Source organism: Phaenicophaeus curvirostris, chromosome 9, assembly GCF_032191515.1.
Source record: "Phaenicophaeus curvirostris isolate KB17595 chromosome 9, BPBGC_Pcur_1.0, whole genome shotgun sequence".
In the NCBI taxonomy this organism is placed as follows: Eukaryota; Metazoa; Chordata; class Aves; order Cuculiformes; family Cuculidae; genus Phaenicophaeus; species Phaenicophaeus curvirostris.
The window spans coordinates 17,458,036-17,483,074 of NC_091400.1; the positions used below are offsets into that span (position 1 = coordinate 17,458,036).

At 39.2% G+C, this 25,039-nt stretch overlaps 1 protein-coding gene across 5 annotated transcripts in view; it reads right to left on the reverse strand.

Annotated features, from left to right (window-relative positions):
- Positions 1 to 25,039, reverse strand: part of WDFY4 (WDFY family member 4) — a 136,022-nt gene that overhangs the window by 62,991 nt on the left and 47,992 nt on the right. For 4 of the 5 annotated variants that reach the window (XM_069864116.1, XM_069864115.1, XM_069864117.1 and 1 more), the window contains 13 exons: positions 23,636 to 23,727; positions 22,530 to 22,629; positions 20,841 to 21,046; positions 20,061 to 20,230; positions 19,377 to 19,502; positions 18,738 to 18,899; positions 18,428 to 18,625; positions 16,821 to 16,938; positions 16,184 to 16,341; positions 15,504 to 15,742; positions 12,940 to 13,049; positions 11,822 to 12,013; positions 11,113 to 11,252 (listed from right to left, as the gene is read on the reverse strand). In XM_069864116.1, coding sequence (XP_069720217.1) covers positions 11,113 to 11,252; positions 11,822 to 12,013; positions 12,940 to 13,049; positions 15,504 to 15,742; positions 16,184 to 16,341; positions 16,821 to 16,938; positions 18,428 to 18,625; positions 18,738 to 18,899; positions 19,377 to 19,502; positions 20,061 to 20,230; positions 20,841 to 21,046; positions 22,530 to 22,629; positions 23,636 to 23,727 — 2,011 coding nt within the window. Of the gene's footprint in view, positions 1 to 11,112; positions 11,253 to 11,821; positions 12,014 to 12,939; positions 13,050 to 15,503; positions 15,743 to 16,183; positions 16,342 to 16,820; positions 16,939 to 18,427; positions 18,626 to 18,737; positions 18,900 to 19,376; positions 19,503 to 20,060; positions 20,231 to 20,840; positions 21,047 to 22,525; positions 22,630 to 23,635; positions 23,728 to 25,039 lie in introns of those variants that run through there. The other variant, XM_069864119.1, reaches the window with a different exon arrangement.

Below are 25,039 nucleotides of genomic sequence, written 5' to 3' on the forward strand. Positions count from 1 at the left end.
GACTCTGTGCCATGCTGGCAGTGATTCCTCACAGTAAATTGTCTAGTTGCTGCTTGCACTGTGCTATAATTAAGTTAACACACAAGGTCTATGTGGTGTGCCGATTACTGCTGGCTGCCAGCCAGGTCCGTACCCCTGCCGTGAAGTCACATTTATTGGTGTTTCCCTGCAGGAAGTTCCTGTTTTACACTGATGAAAGTCATTACATTTTTGTTTGTTTAAAGCATCATTAAACCTGTAATCACAGTTGTGGCCTCAAAACTATTCCATAATTCATATAAAACTCCCATAAAGGCTGACCTAGAAAGCAGCAGCATCTCTGTGCTGTTGAGCTGGGCTTAGTACAGGAGAAGGGCTGAGGTCCCAGCTCTATGTGGACATGGAGTAAAAGCCATTCAGAATAGACAACCAGTTCCTCCAAGTAATGACAACCATTTTGGATACCCACAGGCTATTCAAGCGAAGTCAGTGCTCCACTGGCAGCTGTTTCAAAGTTGTTCATAGTCTGTATGTCACTCATGGTCACTCATGAGACCCCCTAAGGTCAAAGTCCCCATTACAAAGATTCCCACTGGTGTCACTGACCCAACTCCTAGCCTTTGAAACATATGAAGGATCCTAAGAAGGAAAAATTCTGCTAACCATGTCTGGTGAACCGAAGACTAAGCACTTTGGCTTCCAAATGAACTAGAGCTAGCCACCTTAAACCAGATGAACATGTCCCTGATGATCACCTCCACAAGAAAACCGTCTGGTTGTAAAGTGAAATGAACAATTAACAAAACTGGAGATCACTGTATTTGGAAAAAAACCACAAACAAACAAACCCCAAAACCAAACCAAACAAAACCAAAACCTGAAAATGATGAAAACTATGTCCAATAAACATGGAGAATATAGACCAAGTTATTGGTTATTTTGTGTTCAGTCAGGACAATTACACTGATCAATGAATCACAGAATCGTTTAGGTTGGAGAAGCCCTTTAAGATCATCAAGTCCAACCAGAAACATAACACTGAAGTCCACCACTAAACCATGTCCCTAAGCACCACATCCACACATCTTTTAAATTCCTCCCATGGATGGTGACTCAACCACTTCCCTGGGCAGCCTGTTCCAATACTTGGCAACCCTTAAGTAATATCTCTTAATATCCAGTCTATGCGTCCTCTGGCACAACTTAAGGGCCTTTCCTCTTGTCCTATTGCTTGTTATTTGAGAGAAGAAACCAACTCCTGCCTCACTACAATCTCCTTTCAGGAAGTTGTAGAGAGCGATACAGTCTCCTATCTGCCTCCTTTTCTCCAGACTAAACGACCCCAGCTCCCTCAGCCTCTCCTCATAAGACCTGTACTCCAAACACCAGCTTTGTTGCCATTCCTTGCACACACTGCAGCAGCTCAAGGTCTTTCTTGTAGCAAGAGGCTCAAAACTGAACACAGGATTCAAGTTGCAGCCTCACCAGCAATGAGTACAAGGGGACAATGCGTTTGATATCTCTGCTGGCCACACCATTTCTGAAACAAGCTAGGATGCTGTTGATCTTGCTAATGCAAACAAGTTTCTAAAAAATAGTCAGTTTCATTAAAAATTGTAGGTTGTTATTCTTTAAAATGGTGACTCTTTATGCAGTAGATTAAATAGATATTGCATTGTGGCATTGTTTATCTTGAACAAAACAATATGCCAGCTTTGATAATTGTTAATACTGTGTAATATCTGGTTTGAGTTTTATACACAGAAAAGCAAGAAATATGACCTGTATTCTAGGAAACAGCAGACTAAAAGGTCATATTGATCCATCCAGTTGTAAATATTTGAGTATGATACCATGATTTAAGTAGTTATTACACACATTTTTAACTTTTCAGCCTTAGGAAATCACATTCTAAGTAGAATCAGGTCATTTTGCTGCCTCGGATTCCCCAGGCAATATTTAGAGCTTGAAAGGTGGTGGAATTTACAAGCTGTTTTCCTATTAAAAAAAACAAAAACAAACCACAAAATAAACAAAACATTTCTTCTCTTGCTGCATGGAGACCTCCTGCAAATTGGAGAGAAAATTATTAGCATTGGGGAAAGGCAAAATCAGCAAGGAGAAAGTGCTGGCAAATAGAGAAATCAGCATGCCAAAACAACACAGAGAGTGGAATTTCTATAATTTCTTTCAGTGAAAGCTGAAAGGCTGCTTGCAATAAGAAACAGTTGAAAAGAAAAACAAAAAGAAAAGGTTGAGGTGGGACTTCTAAGCTAACAATTCTCTGATGAGCTCTGGAACATTCTATGACTGATTTTATGTATATACACACACACAAATTATATATATATATATATCTCACTTAACACTCCTGCAGCCCATAAATATTCAGGCTTGCCATAATAAACTCATATTGTATGATACAGATGGCACACATGCCGTAAAGAAACATTATGTAATTGGAGCTCTGTACTTTGAGGCTTTCTTTGGGGAATTAAAGTCTCTGTGTTGTATTACAGAACACACATACACACAGAAGTATGTGCCAAAACTCTTAATAAATAAAAATAAACTTCAAGAAAACATAGTTTTGGATTTGGAAGAGCCAAAGGAAAGCCCCGATATTCATGTCCCTCACTGTACGAAGTGAATAGTAGCATGGATGATAGTGGGAATACCCACATATTTGTTTTGAAGCATTTGTGTTAGTCTTCTGTTGGTGAGGATTAGAACTGGTGGTATTAGTCTACTACTTTAGATCTTCTGAGCAAAATAAATACTGTAAGTACATACAGTAAAAGCATTCATATAGCATTGCAGCTAGGAAAAAAAAAACCTACTCTTGTACAATACTTTTTACCAGTACCTCCCAGAGCACTTTATGTAAGAGGTCAAAGTCTTTAGCTTACAGATGGGGAAACAAAAACAAGTGAATTTCTGGAACATCCTGCCACTATGACTTGGCTGCATGGGAGCAGGGGTTGGTAATGAGGCAAACCAAACCTGAACTAACTTGAAACCTAATAAGCCTACGAAGAGTATGTATATGGTGACAGTATGCAGTAGTGGGAGGGGGAAACAAGCTGTCAAACTAATATAGAAATACCTTCTACTCTTGTATATATATATTCTAATGTATCTGATTTACCAGATACTAGATTTTATATCACAGGAAAAGTCCATATTCCGTTTTCCTCTAACCTGGGCTTACACCATTCTGCATAATTTTTTTTATATAATTACAGCTATTCAGGCAATCACTAGGTTTGTAGTAAGTATCCATGAGCATAGAAAAACCAAATAGCAGGTAAGGAGCCCAGGGACACAACAAACTGTAAATAGCCTACATGACAGTGACAAAGGTTTTATGCATGGCAGAAGCAGATTTGATTACCCTGATTCAAGAAATTACTGTGTTTCAGGGTATGTTTAGGCATACGTTTCACAATTTTTATATACAAGTTGTCTGCTACTGAAGGGGGGCAACACTTGCCTTTAATCCAAGCATTTAATATACAAACACGCAGATAATGTATACACAGCACTTGGACCTTAAAAGTGGCAATTAAATATGCTCAAAACCTCCAGGGGCAATGACTGCAAGAGAGGGAAACAGAAAATTAGCATCATTAGAGTGAGAAAAATTACATGATACACTCTTCCCAGCTTGAATCAAACAGGAAAGTTGCAATTTCTATGAAGAAAATACATTATGAAATAGAACTCTAAGGATTAAATGCCATTTTATAAAGAGCAAACTGTACAGTTTCACTTAGGTATATATTCCCCAGCAGCTCAAATTTAAATGGGATCCACCTGTGGCACAGCATTACTCCTCTCAGCAGCCCCATATCCCAGCTCTGTGCTCTGGCCTGCATAACAGGTGATGCGAAGTAGTGAGGAAGAAAACACTTTCTCACAAAAGCAATTGATATTTGCAGTCACCATATAAACCCAATAATTTTTTAAAAGTAAAATTCCCGAACCACTATGACTTACGTAGCTACAGAAGCAGACTGTCAGCAATTAAGTTTTGAGCCTAAACTCTTTCGAAGTGTGAAAACTATCTTCTTGTATTCACTTTAGTTCTCATGCTCCTCCTGTTTCCACACATCTAGCCAGAATTTCCCCTCTTGACATGCACAATTAAAGCCCAAGGCTTCTGATTTCTTCCTGCTAAATACTCCCTACTTCATCAGCCTCACAAGCAGATAAGATTACAGCTAACATGGCAGTTTTACACAGAAGAATCCAAGGGTTAGAGTAGATTACTAGAGCCCAGTGGAGCCTCCAATTCACCATCCCTGTTGTATTCAAATACAGAGACAAAGTCCTAACATCTCCAGGTCTACTACTGCCACTAAATCTAACATAGTGAATCAGACACCAGGTACATTGCTACCCTGTGCAAATCATATGCCACCCATCTTGTGACCGGACTACTTTTCAAGTAATTGACTACACACCAGGAAGCAAGTAGGTTAATTTCATAAGAGGAACGATTGCTTCATTTGTCACCAGGTAACGAGCATTAAGCTAGGGCAGATAATGCTTTCCTTAGATTAAAGAGCAGTTTGTCTTAGTCTTTGCATATACTCTCCACACTGAGGTTTGTTTGCAGGCTCTTTCAATCACAAAGTTGTTATTGCCATGTGGATTTTATTTTTACTTTGCCAAAATTCATTTAGCTTTTCAACAGACTGTAGTTCCAGCAGTTAAGTGTTGAATGGAAGCTTCGTGCCTCGACCCACTAGGTGGCTAATGCACAGTGCCAACTGCTCCTAAAGATCATGGATGGTTTCCTGGCATCGCCAGTTCACTGGGGAATAGCAAACTTAATGAGAAAAACCTCCATATTTCAGTGCATCGTAAATGTACCCACACACAGTGGTGGGTTTCAAGAGGATAAACCCAAAGCATGATGTACATACAATGAAACTTCCACACTGTATTTATCAGCTAAACTCAGGCAGCACAGAAGCAGCTCTACTTCTACAGCAACTGTATGTATGTATGTGTGCATACACATACATGCCTTCAACAGATGATACTATTGAAGAGATGAATTCTTGGGAGAACAGAAACGTGTCTCCTAATAGTAAAAAAGCACAATGGAAGTTGAGACACATTCACTCTTTAATCCTATCTCTGAGGATGACTTCTGTGACTTTAAATAATTCACTTAACATCTTGAGGGTTCAATCTCCATCCTGTCACAGCAGAGATATTATCTCTCACCTCCAGTAAAAGGCATAGGTCAGACTTTGGCATTAAGTGGAATAGCAATGGGATCTCTTCTTGCCTTCATTTGTTGTTACCTTCTTCCTGTTTTTGTTTAAAATAGTGATTTTCTACAAATTTCTGCAGGTGTATGTAACTTATGGCTTTATTACATAATATCCCAAAGGATTTATCTGAAAACCACATGCAATGGCATTTTCTGATTACATTTGAATCATGACTTCTATTTATGAAATATGTGCACTTCTAATCTTTCAGCTGATGAAAGAATTCTGTAAACATGAATATATACTTAGAGTTCAGAGTACAGAAAACAAAGAAACATATTTTTCCTACCCCCTAAAGTTACCATTTTCCTAAAATGGCACACATCTAAAGATGACAAGATTAATTCTGGAGATTTTTAGACTCCAAAGGCTATTCTGCAGCAGAAAGCATCAATGGATTACAGATACGTACATCAAAGCTTTACTTTTAATTTGACCAGCAAGGATAAGAACTACAAGAAATGAATGGCCACAGAATTCAACATAGGTTAGCAACATGTACTCTCATTTAGGAGAAATATTTAAGTTCATCTTGCAGAGTTTTGTAGGACTTCCCCTGATTTCTTGTTCTCTGCTTGCATGTATCACTATCCCGTTCACACTCATAGCTATTTTCAGCCCCTGCTGTCTGACAGAAACTCATTCTTAATTTTCTGGGTACTCAGATTCCTATGTGCGTTTTATACAATTCTCTGCATGAGACAAGATAAACTATATAAACTCCTATCTTGTTGAAAAGCAAATTTTGTAATAGTTCTTCTCCTTATGAAGATTTCTAATAATAAATAGCATAATTGAAAACATGCAGTATTTGTCTTTAAAAATAAAACAAATTTAGAACTTAAAAGTAATGAATAATGACAAATTATTTTCTTGTGGGAAAATTTGGATGAGAATGTTGACTACATCCAAAATTTTAAAACAAAAATGTAAATTTGATCCAGTTTCAATTGCCACTTAAGGCTTTTGAATCAAACACACCATATAAAGTAACTTAATAAAAACAATTTCTTTCTGGAATTATTATAATTAAAATGCTGCATCAAAATTCTGGAAGAAAATGGACCTATTTTAAGAAAGAAATATGAAAAAATATTTGTCTTTCTATATTCAGCAGAGAAAAAATAATTCTGTTTACATGGCTAGCACTTGTTTCTATGTTTTCTCTGCAACCAAATGAAAGTCTTCATTCACAGTAACACCATACAACTTGTCTAGCATCATCTCTGTTACATGAAGATAAAACTCTGCAACCAGGGGATCTTAAAAGATGAGGGTTCAATGCCAACAAATTTAAGTATTAAACTTCACTTGATGAAATCCTATTTGCAAACATAACTTGAAGTAAACAATCTTTAGTTTGACAGGCAACAATATATTTAAAAAAAAAACTTCAGGAAAAAAAGAAAACATCTTTCATACAGTGTATAATTAAATGAGGAGACTTTGCTGCCACAGGGCAACACCACGTTTAAAAACACAGAAAAATTCTCTCTGAATAGTTACCCACAAAAACTTTTGGAAGAGATATTATTTCTTGTATTTCAGGTTTTAAGATGAAACTGATATAAATCAAGACAGGAATAATTTTTCTAGGGTAGATTTTCTACTGTGCATTGCGTTGTCACACACCATCTCCTGTAGCAACCAGTACTGGATATTTAGGGGACAGACCGTGGGGTGAGAGGCCTGCATATCTAGTAATTTGTATTCATCATCATAAAAACTTTATATTCAACTTCTCTGTTGAGCAGTTACATCCAATAAATGTGGAAACTATTCTTGGACATTTCAGGAAGTGCAGTGATAGGCACTGCGTAACATTAGATAACTTAGTATTTTGTTTGCATACAGTTCTTTTCTAACTTAATGACCTGTTGAATTATTTCTTTATGATCTTGTAAACAATCTGAAAATGATAAATGAGAAGTGTCAAAAATTCAGTTAAGAGGACATAAAAATTTCTTTGTTCAAAGTTAAAGAAACTTTTTCCAGATTGCTACAGCTTACTGTAATTTAGCTTTGAGCAAGTTATTAAACAAGACAATAATATTATAATGGAAATTGTTTAATATACACCATTAATAGTAAAGAGCCTGCTTTCATTAAAGTAAAAAAAAGTGTGCTATGAGCAGTTTTGAAATGAATATTTGATTCCAAACTTCCCTTGTGCATTTAATGACATGCTAATTTACATTTTAATTACTTCCTAAGAAATTAAGGCATTTGTTGACAGAAGAACATAATGTCAACTTCACGGTGCACTGTTGGTGGATAGTTAATGAACTTAATTAGATAATTAGTGATGTTAATTATCCTTCTATTATGAAGATAAAGAAGTTACACAAATGATGCACTTTTCAAATAAATACCATTATATGTTTGCTTGTTTTAACTTGCTCAGTTAACTTGAAAAGCTTATAAAAGACCAACTGATTGGTAAGAAAAACATCTTTTTAAGAAGTAATAGTGATTATATTTCAAATATGTCTATCTTCTTCATTGTACCGACCACAAACTACTAAATTGAGCTTGACCCTCATTCATCCCACATCTGCAGTCTGTTTTTTCAACCTCACTCTCCTTTGCACTACCTCACATGTCTTCCTCCACTTTAAGCAACCCCTCTCTGATGCAGTGGGGCTCAGTGTTTGAAACCCCAGGCTGGTCAACATCAAGCTTGATTTTGTAGTCAGTCATGAACCAAAACATGCCTGCTGTAAAAATGAGGAGGCTCTGCAACCCTTGTAAAGAATACCAACTATATCTGAGGCAGTGCATTTTACGGTAGCTAGAATTATGCTGCTTGTAACATCACTCAGGCAGTCATCCTCAGGAAGAACCTCAGGATGGTAGAAGCTGATTTACAGTTTACTGAAGTATGATTGTTATAGTGGTCCCTTGCTGCTCTTGCAGTTTGTTGAAGACAACAAAAATAATCAGTCATTGCTAAACTAAAAATTAAATACATAACCTAGATTCTGACAGCAGAAGTTGTGGGGGAAGGAGGGAGGAGAAGGAGTAAGAGACCAAAATAGTTACTTTGAAACAGGAAAGTCAATGATAGTGAACACTTTACCACTGTATTCACAGTCTTATAGACCCTCCTGCTGGTGATTTACCCAAATCTGTCACCTGTAAGCTTTCAAAAAATCTGACTTTGTACAGTGCTCTTGCTCCTCCATGGCTACTCACACTTAGCACAAGAAAAAAGCACAAGATAGCAATTACCAGAGCAGATCATCACCATTCTACTATCAGATGTGTGATCATGATCATACCTTCCAGACAAAACTCGGAGCAGAGCATGAGATAGCAAAGTGGATTCAGAAACATGATGAGAACACAGATGCATTACCTTGCTAATTCTGACATTTGCCAACACATACCAAGGAACTGGATTCACTGATGCTGGGGATCCTGAGAAACAGTTGTTCAGAAAACTGGGGCCTGATCCTTTGCTGGAGTGAACAGTTTGAATTTCGCAGGTTTTTCCAGAGTGAGGATTGGGTCTCAAAAGCACACTTGCTATTTTCTAAATTACAACAGGGAAAAACCTGATAGTTTTGAGGGGGATATTTGGTTTTCCAGGTTTTTTTTTTTTGTTTGCTTTAATCTTCAGCAAATGCTATTACTGCTTCAACTTTCTTGTTTATTTTCAGTCAATAAAAAATAAAATTAATAATCCAGTATTCAACTCACTACTTCTTTATATTGGACAAGCTTTGAAATCCTGGCTGAATTTCTGCATTTTTCTCAAATTTAATAAGTTTGCTAGTCAGGAACAACTGTGCTTAGCTCTCAGTAAATGCAAAGATTTGTATTTTACTATGGGATTTAAAGAATTTCTCTCTCACTACGTAGTTCATACTGCTGTTTTTATCTCAATGTTATAACTGGGTTCCTGCAGGGCACAGGTCCATAACTAACAGTGGTGAAGACAGAAGCCAGTATGCAAAGATTTTTCCCAGCTTAAAACAGAAGGGGCCTGAGACAGTAAAGGATACAAAATCCCACTACAGCACTTTTTAAAGTGCTTTTTTAAAGTTAGTTTTTTAAAATTCTAACTTTTTTAAAGTTAGAAGCACAAATACAATTGACTTTTAATGTAACTTGTGCTCCCAAGTTCCTTTGATTCTGAAAATCCCACCTTAGACCTTGCTCGTGAAGTATATGAAGAGGGAAGTTGAGAAGCTAAGAAACTGATTGTCTTCCCCTTAGATTTCATCTCTCTGAAAAGCGCATCAAACTCTTTTAAAGATAGACTGGAGAGAGAAAGGGGGAGAGTGAGAGCGGAGAAGAACATTTGGAACTGTAGCTTTGCATCTCATTGAGAGGAACAATTTATCAGAGCTGTGGAGCTGTCAGTCCTTGACATGATAAGGAATAACACAAAATGAGTAATGTTTCCTCTGAACTCCTTTAATTACAAGCCGCTTCCTTGCAGAAGAGAGACAGAAGATGCAGAAACACCAATTTCATGCATTTGTGCCTGAATAATGTCTCCGCGCTGCCTTTTCCAGATGGCAACCTTTTCACTGGAGGAACTAATGATGTGGGCATATTTAGGGAAAAAACAATAACGGAGTCTTTAACCTTCAACAGCAAAAAGCATGTTGTACAAAGTGTTCCTTGGGATACATCTACGAATATCAATTACATTGCTCACTGAGGTGTAATCAGCTGTAATAATCAAAATTAATTTTAAAAAATAATTAAACAGACCCTAGGGCAAATAGTTGATGTTCTTGTAGTATGACGTCACAGTCTACATACATACCTGGGAAGAACTTGCTCACTCTGTAAGCAGCGAAGTGCTTGTAAGGAATAAGAAGGGTGTTGTGGCATGCTGAGAAAATACTTGCAGCTCAGTAGGGTATTAACAGACACATTACTTAGGTATCATGACCTTCCTGATCAACACACCTGGAAGTGAGCCAGTCATCACTGGGGATAAAGCTGCAACCTACAGCCAGAGGGTTGACTCCCTAAACTAATGCCGCAACAGACTTTCTGTCTCCTCAACAGAAGAAAAATTGACCTTAACATGTTCAGCACTGCAGTAACAAAAGCTTAGTCCAAAGCTCTAATGCCCTACCCTACCCTATAGCTGGCTACTCTAGCCCTAACATAATTAAATAAGAAACATTTAACTGGTGCTTTTTCATTTCTGTTCTTGACAAATGCCAGCAAAAGCATGGAAATATCCCTCTATCTTAGCAAAGGAGGAGCTTACACGTGGGAAACATAGTTTAGCTACAGTGCTGGCAGTTGGAATTCTACATAGCCTCCAGACCCTTCCATGTTTTATATAAGAACTTGTCTCTTGAGGCTTTGGGACCTTTAATACTTGAGTAGAAGATAAAAGGACAATACTATAGTGATCATAGAATCACAGAAACATAGAATCAGTATGGGTTGGGTTGGAAGGGACCTCAAAGACCATCTAGTTCCAACCCTCCTGCCATGGGCAGGAACACCTCCCATCAGACCAGGTTGCTCAAGGGCCCATCCAGCCTGGCCTTGAACACCTCCAGGGAGCACAAACACACATGGGATGCTTAGGTTTTTCCTTTCAAGTGCCATAACTAGGCCTCATGTTAAAATATGTATTAATACATTATATGTTAAGGATGCCAACTGAAGTTCTTCAGATCAATGACTGTTTCTTTGTAATAATTTCCAGCAGCCTCGGAAAGTAACCTCAGCTGCAATAGGCGTTTAGTTTGCAATAGAACATGTTAACAGACATACTCAGAAGCCTCCCAACTCCAGACAAACTCTCCAGAGTCACACCAAAGGCAGACCAGTGACAGAGACAGAAAAGACAAAGAATAGCAATTACCTCAGATTTGCATATCATTTCCTTTGTATTTCGGCCAGGCATAAACCTAATAGCTGAAGAGAAGCTTTCACTCCAGGAACTGTGCTTGCTCTGCGACAGGCCTGGCCCTGCTTTATTCTGGAGAAGCTTCTTTTCAGATGCTGTGGGGCAAAACAGATGAAAAAAGCTTGTAAAGGCTTGAAGTTGAACCTGGGGGAAGGTATAGGTTTTATATCCTTGTCACAAAAGTCGTAATATGGCAGTGCCTCACTCCAGCTGGATTGTCCTTCTATTTATCAAAGCAACATTGAATTCACATGTGCTTCTCAAGTTTCTATTTAAAAGCCTCACAGAGGTCTGCCATAGATTGATTTCATTATACAGACATGAACTTCGAATCCCTGCAACACTACACACATTGGAATGCCCTTCTTCATCCTAATATCTTCTCTTTTAAATACTCCTATGGGATACAACTGTCTAAGGAGATTACTCTTTCTTGCAGTACAGTATAAGCCCTACAACATCACCAGATGGTTACAGAAGGGCCATGGTCATAACACAGAAAGCAATCACAATCCTGGATAAGAGAAACTAAGGATCTGCTTTATCTGGCTGGTGATGAGCAGAGGAAAGGTACAACAAAGGAATCCATGGCTTTCCATTAAGTGCTATATGTACTGCAACGTCTTTGCTTACTGCAATGAGTGTTCCATAAAAGAACAGAGACCTATCAAGTGTTGCCAAGCTTTTGTCATAATTTCTTCCCATAAAGGAGTGATCTCCATTATCTTCATTTCCCTTTCTTTGTCATTTCCTTTTACAGAAAGGTCCATCTTGTAAGTGTCCTCCAATGCCTGCCGCCTCTGTAAAATGATCTGCTTCCAGATGATTTCTATAGTTCTCCGAATCTCCTGATGGACTAGGAAACAAAAGAAACTACAAATGAAGAGTCATTTTTTTATGTAACAGGTCAAGCAGCAGATAAAGCAAAAAAACCTCATGTGGAACAGAACTGGTCCAGAGTAACTGCTGGAATCAGTTGCATTGTTCCATTTTATCTACTGCCTCCATGGGATCTAAGCCAGATTAGTTGGTCTAATACAACTCCCTAAAAGAAACAAGTAGGAGTGACAGATGGTTCTATCTCGTTTCTGCCATGGAAAACCACCTCTTCAGAATTTTGATGATCTTACTATCAAACACAGAATGCTAAAGCACGTAAAGGACCTTTATGTTGCCCAACATCACTAGAGGTGGTGGAGGGAAGCTAACCAAGTAGGTATAATTTGACACAGCAACAAGATACCATACAAGGAAGTGTGGAGCTGTTTTGATGCATTTCCCTGTGAATCAGACTTATTTGGATACATCATATCTCTATATATCTATTTATATATTTATATATAAAAAGCATCACTCTGCTGTAGGGTTCAGCTGATAGCCCCTACATTGAATCCAGCCCCAAATTTTTCCAGTGTTGTTCTTAAAAGAGCAAAATGTTTCTTCCTGTGTTCAACAGACCGACACAAGCTCTGTATAGGCCTTGAAAAAAGTAGAGCTACAAATATTACACATCTGGGCACAAAAACACTGGCCATAACATAGGCAAGAGATCTCAAAACTGGAATCACTCACTCCTGAGGATGTGGGCATAATTTCTGAATAAAAAGATATGATGCAAGCACAAGTCAAGTTTAGCTCAACTTTACATTCACTATGCTGTGTCCACAGTGCCTATACAGCAAAGAGTCAACTAAGCAGCACTTGCATGAAGTACTCTGAAAACTGTTTAGGCCAGGCATTTTCCTGCTCTGCTGGCCAAAGGCAGCATATGACACAAATTACCATCATCTAGAGTAGGCAGGTTGCCCTTTTCCTCCTCACTGGGTGCAGAGAAGATTTGGTGATATGAAGCTAGCTTTGGTTTTGCATCCACCCCAAAGCCTTCTGGATAGCTGTGACAAAAAAAAAAAAAAAAGTCACATGAGGAAACCAGACTTAAAACAAACAGAGGACAGTGAAAAAAACCAAAGATATTTCTACACATCCACTCCTACTTGATTCGTTTAGTAGATAACATCCCTAGGCTTAAGGATTTACAGCAATTACATGATACTGGAGGATTTACAGGAAATGGGAACTGAACTACTGCCAGTCAGGTTTTCAAAGTTAAGAAGCAATCATTAAGATCCTTCCTATGGATCACACTACTGTAAATGCCTTATCCCTGCACTCCTTAGTGCAATTGTGTCTACTATTCATAGCAATTAGCTGGAACACAGGTCTGTACTGATGCACCCAGATTGTATCCAGCTTTCTTGCACTTTCCTGAACATCCTGTATCCCATCTCTTTGCTCTGAGTTTCGTCACTACACATATCTCCCACTATGTGGGAAACACTGCCTTGCCATACCCTGCTCCAGAACTGCTTGCTGAGACTGAGTTCTTTGCACCGGCGACTGTTTGCTCAGTTTATAAAGTGCCCAATGCAAAAATGATGCAGTCTTTAGCACTGTTATATTAGTACCATGTAGATGTGATTATAACTGAGAACACCACCATGGCCAAAAAAAGAGTTGATGCTGCTTTTGGGGTGGAATAGGATGTGTATCTGTATTTTACCAGTCAGGTAAAAGACATCAGGAATTTCAGCACAGCAGTAATGCTTAAAATAAATGGAACAGTCTTAGTTAAGGCATCCAGAAAACCTGGATTTGGTCACAGAAGTTCTGTCAATAATATATATTAAGTATGGCCACCAGCAAAATACTACGTTCTATCAACTGCAAACAGGCACTACTACATGGGAAAGTCATATCTCTTAGGTATGCAAAGCTGCCATTTTTATTTCTGATTTTGTTTTAAATATGACAATTCTGATTCTCTGGTTTTGCTATGTTTGGCTTTTGGATAACAGCAGTACTTCTGTAATTTAGTTTTTTAAATATGTTTCTGCTCTTACAACATACAAGTAACCCTTCCCCCATCTCAACAGTTTTGACCTGGAAATTATCTGACTGGAATAAGAACAATCAAGAAAAGACCCCAGGAAGTGAAGCTTATTTCTGATGCGATGCTGTATTAATGGATTCAATTCAGACCATCTAAACAACACAGAAGGTTTTCATTGAAACAACAGTCATCATTATAGTGAATAAAACACTAGCCAATATTTTCTTTTTTTTCCACAAAAGAAGTTTCTATAATAACTTCTCAGCTTACATTAGCAAGAGCACCTCTGACACATCACCTCTAAGAAGAGCAAAAAGAGTACATATGGATGTTCTAGCCCTATCCAAATCAATGATAAAATTGACCAGTGTTTTGGAGCTTAGACCTGAGTAACAACAACCATAACAGAAAGATTCACAAGATCCGTGCACAGCTTTATAAATGTTTTAAACCCACACAAGAATAGCTGCTGGATCAGAAAAAACACCTCACTAAATTAGCCTATGCAGATGGTCTTAAGAGAATGGCCACCTGCACATTTGTGGAATAATTTTAGCCAACATCCCATGAAGATTTCCAGAGTCTCATTTTAATGATGAGTTTGTGAGCCAGCACCACTTAAATCAGTTCAAGCTTGTTAGCTGCAGTTACTACTCCAAAGTAAGCTGCTGGAAATGCTGGACGAGAAACACAAATACAACACAGATGTTTTGGTTAATAAAGAGGAGTAATCAAACCTATGTGCAAATTTTAAGGGTTCTGTTTAGACAAATATGCGAGCTTGTACGGATGTCTCTGAAACAAAACAGCATTTTCAAAATTAAAAGAAATGGAATTAAGTGCCACACTATTACCATGCATTGTGCCTTGCTTATTATACCCACAAGCTCACATACTAGCCTGCCTTTGAGTAAGAGAGGTGGTTAAGAAATTTTCTGCTCACAATTGTTGCAAGGAAAATAATAGCCTTCTCATTGAAGAACATTTTATCCCTTCCACTTTCTTGCTCTAAGACAATCCATTGCCTCCAGAATACTGAGCACATTGGTAACCTCCCTCTTCTACAGATTAAATGATAAAAAATCACATCAAAATATTTCTGTTGCGTGTTTTTCGTGTTTTTAAGTGTGTGAGGAAAACAGCCATCTTTTCCCCAATGATTTTACTCTGCCACTTCAACAAGACTAAATTAGAGAGGAAAGTGCACCCTACTTAAAGCTGAATGGTGCTTTAAGACCTTAGAGCACTGAGCCCAATGGGTCAAATACTTGCTAGGATACAGTACATATACCACATCCAAAGTCCCTAGTCTAGCTGAATCCAGCTCCAGTTCAGCTTCTAGGATTTCCTCAAAACGGATGTTGCCTAAGTTTTGGGAAGTGTCCCCCTCTGCACCCACTCCCATAGATAACAGCAGAGATATAAACAAAGGTTATGCTGAGATGAACATTTGTACCTGCCCAAATTAAGTTGGCAAAGACAATACATTAGGCAGATGATAAAATTATAATTTGAGTTATAAGTTGCAAAAATAATGTCCCACTGCTCCTGGAGGACATTGAGAGTGTTCAGGACGTTCAATTGTTCAGACAGTGACTGTCGTGGTCTAGATAGGCAGTACAGGATGGCTCTGTTAAGGCAGCTGTAGAGGGCATTGAGGAAAGTTTCCTTTTGAGAGGTGGAGCTCTCTAAAACCTGTGAAAACACAAAACAGCAGAGTACTTGGCTTGCTCAAAGAACTGTCTCCCCAAGATCCACTCCTTTCATTTCATTTAAGCTGCTGCAAACTTATTTCAACAAAATTCCCTTAAACTACATCATTAGATATAAATTCAGTTGTTCTGTATTTCTGCTGAAGTCCCTGGAATTGCAGTGGAAATTATTTTATTGTTGTTCAGCAACACATACATAGCCAACAGACAGTCACATGAAAGAGTCAAGTTTCCCTTCTTTACACACCTAGCTGCGATTGCCATTTACAGATGTTATGCACTTATGCAAGAAAACAGGAATAATCACAATCAGAAGATGGATTACAGCCATCTTGTTAAGAACTGTAGTATCATGACCTCAGTGTGAAACAGCACATTACAACGTATTGATAATAGTTGTAAAAAAAAATATCATGTGACTCACCACTATAATCTGTTTGGTAGTGAAGATCAGGATTTCCTTAGGGTCAGCAGCAAACATCCTGCTGTTCAGCTTCTCAACCAGCTTCTGGGCAAAATAGGTAATATTCATCATGGTTATGGGTGCCATTGATTCTGAAGTGCCATGAGGATCACTGTTCCCTGGAGAAGATACAAAAAGGCTGATTATTCCAAAACAAGCTGAAATGCAAGAAGAATTATGGGAGATGTGAGGTCACCAGAGCTGAGAAGGAACAGCCTCAGAGTAGGGACATATGTAAGAAAATTCTTCTTCAGAAGAGCAGAAGCAATCTCACTAAAATACTGTCATGAAGGACTGGTCCAACTACTGAATCAAAAAGGAGAGCAGCAATAACTGAGTTATCAGATAGGTTTCTTTCCAACTATTCCCTTTTTAACGTTCAGAGTCTGTTCTCAAAAAACGAGGAAAAAGTGAAGAGGCTTTCTAGAATAATGGTAAAACTACAGTAATTAATGTAAACTGGCCAACAAAAGGAGAGAATGCACAGTCCAGCCTGCTGACCTGGACTGTCCTTCTAGCTAGTGTTTCCAAATCTTTCTAGCAATTACAGCTACATGCTAAATACCAACTCGCTAATGACCTGGTTCTTACTGCTCACCTCTTGGTCTTGTTTTCCCCTCTCCTTGGCTGGTAACAGAGAAGATGTCCATAGCAGACAGCAAAACTTTGGTCTGGAAATATCTCTTCTGCTCACTGGTGGCTTCCTCTGGAAAAGCCTATACAGTAACCGTATACATATTAGAGCAGCAGAAAAACAACCAGGAAATTATACTCAAATTTATTTTCAGCCTTTATTCAAAATGCTTTGATTTCATTGGATATTTAGCAGGCTAATCCTGACATAGATTCAGATTCAGTAAAACTTGTGCTCAAAGAAGCAAGTAGAAATTCCAAGAGACACTCAGTACTGTCTGAGATAATTCAAAATGACCAACATTCCCTTAAGCACCTAGGTACCATGTTAGTAAAAGGAAGGGAAAAACAGCACAAGAAGAGCTGGGACAACTACTCTACCTTACTTGCACACTTCAGACACCAGTGTGGGAATATGAAACAGCTGCTGCAAGCTGTGAAATTATCTGTGACAGCTAATCCTTAGTAACACTTGAATACAGAGATTTGGTGTATTCCTCAATGCAAAGCCAATATGGCACCTCTCATACAGAGCTCAGCAAGAGCCCATGTGCAGACAGTAACTGGACAGCAGAACCTCATACCCTAGCTGGGAAAAGAGGAAATCTTATGTAGGTCTACACTCTCTGGCTGATAGCCAGGACAGTGGTCCTCTGCACGCTGAACATAAAGTTTTGCACAGGGCTAGAACCTAGGTTCACTGGTGGTTCCCAAGAGATCTTTCCCTCAGGGAATTTCAGTGCTATTTAGCATGCCCAAGATTCAGACAGTTTGAAGAGCCAACCTCTATTTTAAACTGTACCAAGCCTTGGGTTGTTACTATATTAATCTTTAAGGAATTGCTGCTCTGCAAGATGATTTAGCTCATGACAGTTGCAGTCAAGTTTATGTTCATTACTATTCCTATTACTAAGCTAAGACTGCATCAGAATTCATATCTGGGATACCTAGATTAGTGCCATTTGGAACTGAAGCCTAAATTTTGAATTTTCCCTTTCTTCAGGGTACTCTGACTCTTTCCAGTGCTTTGAGTGGTTGATATCCATAATCCAGACTCAGCTACTACAGCTTGTATGGATTTATACTAAGAGTAGAGAAAGTTGGTTTTGGCTTACTTGAGCACTGAAAAGAAATGGCCTCAAAAAACAGTACACAGGAATCCTCTGTATGAAATCTGTTCTTAACAAATTCAAGAGCTATTCTAATGACAAGTAAGTATTACTTAGGAAAATGGAATTTTTTTCATGCCTTACTTCAATGTTAAATGTTGCCCCAAAAATGCTTCTGTTGTTGTCTCCGAGCAGCATTTGCTTAGTTCATATGAATGCAAAGCATGCAGAAAAGGCCTTTCTTCCTTGTTGAAAAGACAGGAATTTCTTTCCACTAAGAAGGAAGACCAGATGGGCCAAGAAGTAATGCATGCTTTCTAAAAGCTGTAATCCCAGCCTTATCCTAGACAGTCGAAAAAGCTGACTGAATACACCTCTTCATCACTGTTAGCATTTTTTCCACCAGGCCACTAGGAGGATACCTCCTGTCCTTCCACCCCAGCCTGGTAACTAGAACAGAGACCTCAAGAAGCATGTCAAGTGGATGTCCTTGTTTGTTTGCTGGGATGTTGAGAAGACTGTCCATCAGGAGGACTCGCACAAAATCCCACACTTGTTTCTTGGCAGGGTGTGGTAGGAGTGGGAGAGAGGAGAGATCAACACAGCCTTTCCCTTCAGCAATGGCTGGACCATCAGGAGACAAAAGGCCTTCAGAGCCTCCCTGTAGAAGCAGACAGCAATGTATTTTAACTCATGATATCCTTTAAATTTGTTTTTCTTCCTAGCAGCCCATCTCAGATTTGAAGGGCTTGTGCTTGCTTAGATGCACATACCTTGGGTGGTTCAGAATGGAAAGCAACCATAGCCAAAGTTTTCAAGAAGTCAGGACAGTGCCACATGGGGTCCTGAGTATAACAGTGATAGATCAAGCACAGAAACTGGATAATGTTCCCTGGATAGGTAATCTCCCAGGAGGCATCTGCATCTGCAACAGGCTGAACAAAGACAAATGTGCATCTAGTCAAGGCATCATTCCTCTCACTCATATAAGTTCATCTTTGCTCCTCTCTAGGTATTCCTAAGCAACTAAGTAAACATGACATGGCCACAGAGAAGTGAGGCAAGGGAGAAGTAGCCAACTTCCAGCTTGTAGTTTGAAGATACACCCAATCAGAGAGATGGCATATCTTCACCATCAAGAATTTACAAAATGGGTAATATTGTGGGTAAGATACATCTCAGTGATAAAACGTTCTTAAACATAAGTCTATCACATCATCTGCTGTGTAACAAACAGGACAATAGTTGGGCTGATGCTTTGCAGTCCCTGCTCACTGTTGTGCTCAGTATTACCCTGTGAATAGGCAAAGGAAGGGTAGAGTTTACAGGTAAATACTGTCACTGTCATCTGACAGTCTCAAGCAGTTTGTTCTGCCATTTACATTTCACAGTCCTTGCAACAAAATGCTTACCTTGTCCACAGTGACTCTAACCATTTCCAGCAGTAAAGTAGCTGCCTCTGCACACAACCCAATTTTTAGGACTTTCTCTGTAAGGTGGTGCTGCAAGATCCACTGCAACATAGACTCAAGATCTTTCTACAACAGGAGAAATAGTTCAAGAAGAGATGGAGAATCATATATGATGCATCAAGAAATACACTTGCTCTCTCCGCATCAGAAAAAACCCAAAACATCTTCACTCCCAGCACTTCCCTCCCTCTCCTATTAAATGTGTTTCCCCAGGGTAGTACTAATGAGTTTTTCTCTTCTGAAATAAGTCTTTGGCGCTCCCAGTGCAAAGATGCCTTATGGCTTCTCAGAGCACTAGGGAAAAAGAACCAAATCCATTAATTCTGAGATTTTAATGAATCTTGACAATGTAAGAACAGAGAGGGAAGCTAACCTGAATTACCTTCTAAACTACAGCAGTTAAAAAACATTTAACACCTGCATGAACAAGTTTGTTCCAAACACAGATTTCTTAAAATCAAAGTGAACTTGCTTCATTTTTAAAGTTTGAATGACTACATTTTAACTATCTCAAAACCCCAAGTAGGGCTAACTTGCCTGAAAATCCTCTCATGGGAAAGAGCACAAAATACCAAAGTAGTCAAGCAATAGCTGCTTCATGCTTGTACACTATTTTTTCCATACCTTGTCTGCTTCAGGTGGTTCAGACTGTGGAGTTGCCAGAAAGAGCCCTGCTACAAGCAAGTATATCTCAGGGATGTGGACATGATCAGTCAGACATCTTTGCAACACCGAAAACCCGAAAATCAAGAAGGAGCCATTGTCAGGCACTGGGGGCTGAGTTTTTAAATTATCTTTAAAGGAAAAGAAAAGGAAATTATCCTGAGGAAGTGGATAAAAAAGCATCCTATATCAGAGGAAGAATTACTCATCCAAATTTATCTTCATTTGTCTTTCTCCAGACCACTCAATACTCTGCTAGGTTGTAATATTTTATAAAACTTCCTCAGACTAATAGCTAACAGTTTTTCCCATAATCACTTTGATTACAGTAGAGGTTCCGTAAATTCTTCTACTTCCTTATGCTTCTCTTTCTCAGAACTACAGATATAGTTAACAAAAAAGAAAGGTGAACAAATCTTATAGAAACAGAAGGTTTCAGGGCACAAGGTAACACCTGGACATCTCACAGGCTTACTGACTAGCCTGATACTATGCAAGACAAAAAGGCCCATCTCCCTGCAATTGCTAATCAGAAATGCCAAGCATCATGCAAGGGAGAAGAAACGCCTTCTACTCTTCAGCACAGAAAAGCTGAAATACTAGGAAAAGGTTGCTCTAGAATGTGCTATCAATTCTTGGTCTGCTGAGTTCAGTGGGAATTCTCTGTTCACCTACTTCAGCGATCTGCTGTCACTGAGCTGGACCAAGGGATTGGTTTTGGAGCATTAAACCAACACATACCCATTAGAATACTCAGCCCTGCAGAGCTGTTTTCCAGCCAGCGCCCTGCCAATATGCCCTCCTTGAATTTGTTCAGCAGTAAACGATTGTGAAGGAAGCACAGGAGTAGCTTGATTCCTAGCACAACTGTAGTAGGGTGCAGGTGGCTCTGTGTGAAGAGCAGAAACCAGTCTGGCCCCAGTGCAAAAAATACCTCCTCTTGTTCCCTACGACAAACAGAGAAATGAAAATGCATGAAAAGACACATGGTGGAAGACAGAAAGGCGATTTTATTTAAAATAATCTCACCGTGATTTAAAGCTCAAGTTTCTCTAGAAAAATTCTGACTAAAAGTGTATCACAACACAGAATTACAAAGATTTAACACACTCTTCCACACAGTTAATTCCCACTAAAGTCCTTTGACAGTTCCCCACAACATCCTTCTCTCTAAATTAGAGAGGTATGGATCTGCTGGGCAGATTGACAAGGAATTGGGCTGGGGACTGAAGGGATTAAGAGCAGTCCTGCCACAGGAAAACTAGTGGAGGAAAAGCTGGACATGAGCTGGCAATGTGTGCTTGCAGCCCGTAAGGCCAACTGTATGATGGGCTGCATCGAAAGAAACTGTGGCCGGCAGGTTGTGGGAGATGATTCTGCTCCTCTGCTCTGCTTTTTTGAGACCCTATCGTGGAGTACTTGTTCAGCTCAGGAGTTCTCAGTGCAGGAAAGACATGGATCTGTTGGAGCAGGTCCAGAGGAGGGTCACAGAAATGATCAGTGGGAAGGAACATCTCTCATGTGAAGAAAGTCTGAGAGAGTTGGGATTGTTCATCTTGGAGAAGGGAAGGCTCCAGGGACACCTTACTGCAACCTTCCAGTACTTAAAGAGGGCTAATAAGAAAGGTGGGGACAAGCACTGTAGCAGGGCCTCTGTTGCAACAGGACAAGGGGTGATGATTTTAAACTTGGAAGAGGGTAGATTTAGACTAGATACAAGGAAGAACTTCTTTACAGTGAGAGTGGTGAAAAACTGGAACAGGTTGCCCAGAGTGCTGGTAGAAGCCCCATCCCTGGAAACATTCAAGGTCAGGTTGGACAGGGCTGTGAACAACCTGATTTAGTTGAAAATATCCCTATTCATGGTATGAGGGTTGGATTGGATGACCTTAGAGGGTCTCTTCCAACCCAAATTATTCTATGATTTTACAAAATCCAACCTTATATTACTGTCAGGCAAAACCAGCTCATTAACATGAAGCTCCTTCTGAAAGTGTTTATCAACAACTGAGGTAAACTACATCACAGACTAGGTCTGTCAACCTATGAAATCCAAAATTACAGTTTAAATTTGGAAGTTCAACATATATTAACAAATGAAAATGCACGGGGACAGCACCCAGCACTACCAACTCTGCCTTTCTGTTATGCAAGTTAGAACTATAGTAACTGCATGTTCATGGTTATGATAGAGGGGTGCAAGTAATCCCACATTAGTACGAATTGATTTGCAAGGGCAGCTGGGCTTTCTTCAACCCTTGCAATGCAGAAGAAGTATCTGGGTTCCTCCTTTGAGACATTCTCTGAAAACATACTTCTATTTTGTTGAAGCTCAAATATTATTGGTGCGTTTAGTTCTAGTCAAGTACCAGTAAAGTGGAAATCTAGAAGACAGAGACACACAAAGCTTTCTAAATTGTTTCTACTTACTCAGAGGACAAATGAAGTTTGTCTGAGTACATTACATCTAACAGCGTCTTCAGTAACTGGTTTCGAAGCCAGATTGTCTTTCCAGATGTTTGGCTTAAGGCTGCAAATATCAGAAAGTAATAAAGACTAATGAAGAAACAAAACACATGTTCCATTGCTTTGATGAACAACCTTGTTCGCACCAGATTAGCCCAGAGGAAATATTTATACCAGTCTTTTCTAAAGTAAAAAGATGCAGCCATGAGATTTTGAGTGTAAGAATTCCTGCTAAAATCAGAAATGACCAGTGCTTACATTGTCAAGTCCATCCGGACTACACATTTAATAATAATCTGCAGGAAGTAATCTCAGGTAAATCACAGAGGGAAATGCAAACAAGCAATGTGACTTGTATTGCCTAGCTGTGATACTAATATACATAAACTACAGTGACCAGTGTCTCCTTGGTATATAATATTTTGTTCAGAGGTGCAACAACCAATAGATTCTCAACTGAAAGATCACAATAAAAGAGCCAGCTGTCTAGAAGCTCCCACACACAAAGCTGACATAAATACACATAAACTTTAAAAGGCGCAGAGCTCCACATTATTATCTGCTACAATTCTAAGTGTAGCAAAATGTTCACAGAAAATCCGGGATGTCAAGTAAAATTTTATTCCTTGTATGAGTCCAGTACTGTAGTTTTGGGGCAATTTCAATTTAGTATCCTTTATCTCTGTGTGTATCAATGAAATCCAACATTGTGGAGGCTCTGGACAATGAAACCGAAGTACTTCTGGTTTATTAATAGAGAGAGGACAAAAGGGTCACTCTCTCAGCAGGAGGTGGATCTTGCAGTAGATCAGGCCTTCCTGCATGAATATAGAGTGATCGTCGCTTTGCTACTCTTCACATCAGGCCTTTGTAGCAATATAAGTTTTCCCCACAATTTCCGGTCACCTCAATGCAGCCTGTCCCTTTCCAAGTGAAGTAATTCAAATCATGTCTCTTCCTGCCACTGGAGGTAGAACACTATGTTGCATTTAGGGTTCGTCATGCCCTGAGGAAGAAGGGAAGTAGTTCAGCTGTCTATCAGAACACACACACGAAAGGCAGCTCCTCACCTTCATTGGGCATCTCAGCCACACCATCCAGGCAAATCTGATTTTCATCCACAGAAGAAGGTTTCAAAGTGTAAACAAGAAACAACCCAATCCTTGCAGAAAAAGAGGGAATCAGTTTTGGTCAGCAGATAGACATTCATTTAATTATTTTGAGGTTACATGCAAATCTCAATACTCATTAATGAAGACTGTTAATGACAACCATTGGAGATTCTAATCACTGCAGAAATAGGGTTGAAATAGGAATGCAAATGTTCATACTCTAGGAGGCAAATAAAAAGGACGTTTCTCTACAATGCAAGTAATTTCTATTCTGAAAACATTTTTCTTTTCATCTCTTGAGTTTAGAAGTCTTTTACCATGAGGAAAGCAATACTGAGTTAAGCACCCTGTTCATACAAAAGATTCTGAACAGCCTGTGGCCTTCAGATATCACTGTTATCACCACTTGGTTTTCAAGCGCATAGAGGAGAGCAGAGAAACCTCAGCGAACACTCGGAGAGGAGGACTGGCAATACCTTCTCACTTGCAGTGTGCTTTAACACAGCAGCTGGTTTTAATGATAGAAAGATTCACGTGACATACACACTTAGTGAAAGTGCATAACCTCCTCCTGCTCACAAGAAGAGCATTTCTTAAGGGACAGACCACCACAGATATGGTCCACACAACAATTTCAGTTAGATGTGTCTGAAGCCTGGGACCAGCAGAAACCTTTGAACCTTTCAGTGCTGCTGAGAGTCTGCTACGGTCTCTGCTCTCCTGAAGGTGGAAGGACTGAGACTGTCTTTATTCCCTCACTCAGCACTCCTGCACCTGACAACCAGCTAAATCACCGTAGAATAACAGATTACGGTATTTTAAGAAAAACACTGGTGCACACTCCTTACCACAAGGCAAATCTGATATGCTAAATCAGCTGCTCATATCTATATGAAAAAAGAATGGGCTAAGTTGTACAAGCCCATGGTAGGAACATACATACAGGTAATTCCACAAAACAGCTGGCAAGCAGTAAGTTTATTTATCAGCTTATTCCACGTTAACTACCTAAGGTGCTCACACTCTTCAACAGAGCTAAAGGCTGACTGCAGAGACCACAGTTCCTATGTGCAATTCTGTTTCTACATTTTATTTTGACAAAGAACTTTAAAACCAGAGTTGTCATCTATGCAAAGCATCTCCCTGGAGTTAAGTGGCTGTAGACAGCACTGTATGGATCTTCCCCAGTTCATAGCTACAGGCTGATGCAAATAGGCTGGGAATATAAAAACAGTAGTGTTTATATTTTGCGGAAAGCAAACAAGAATTTGAATTCTTTGCTTCACGAAATCCTAACATGTATTGGCTGACTGAAATTCAGGAATAAAAAAGACAGTTACTGTGATATAAGACAAGTCAACG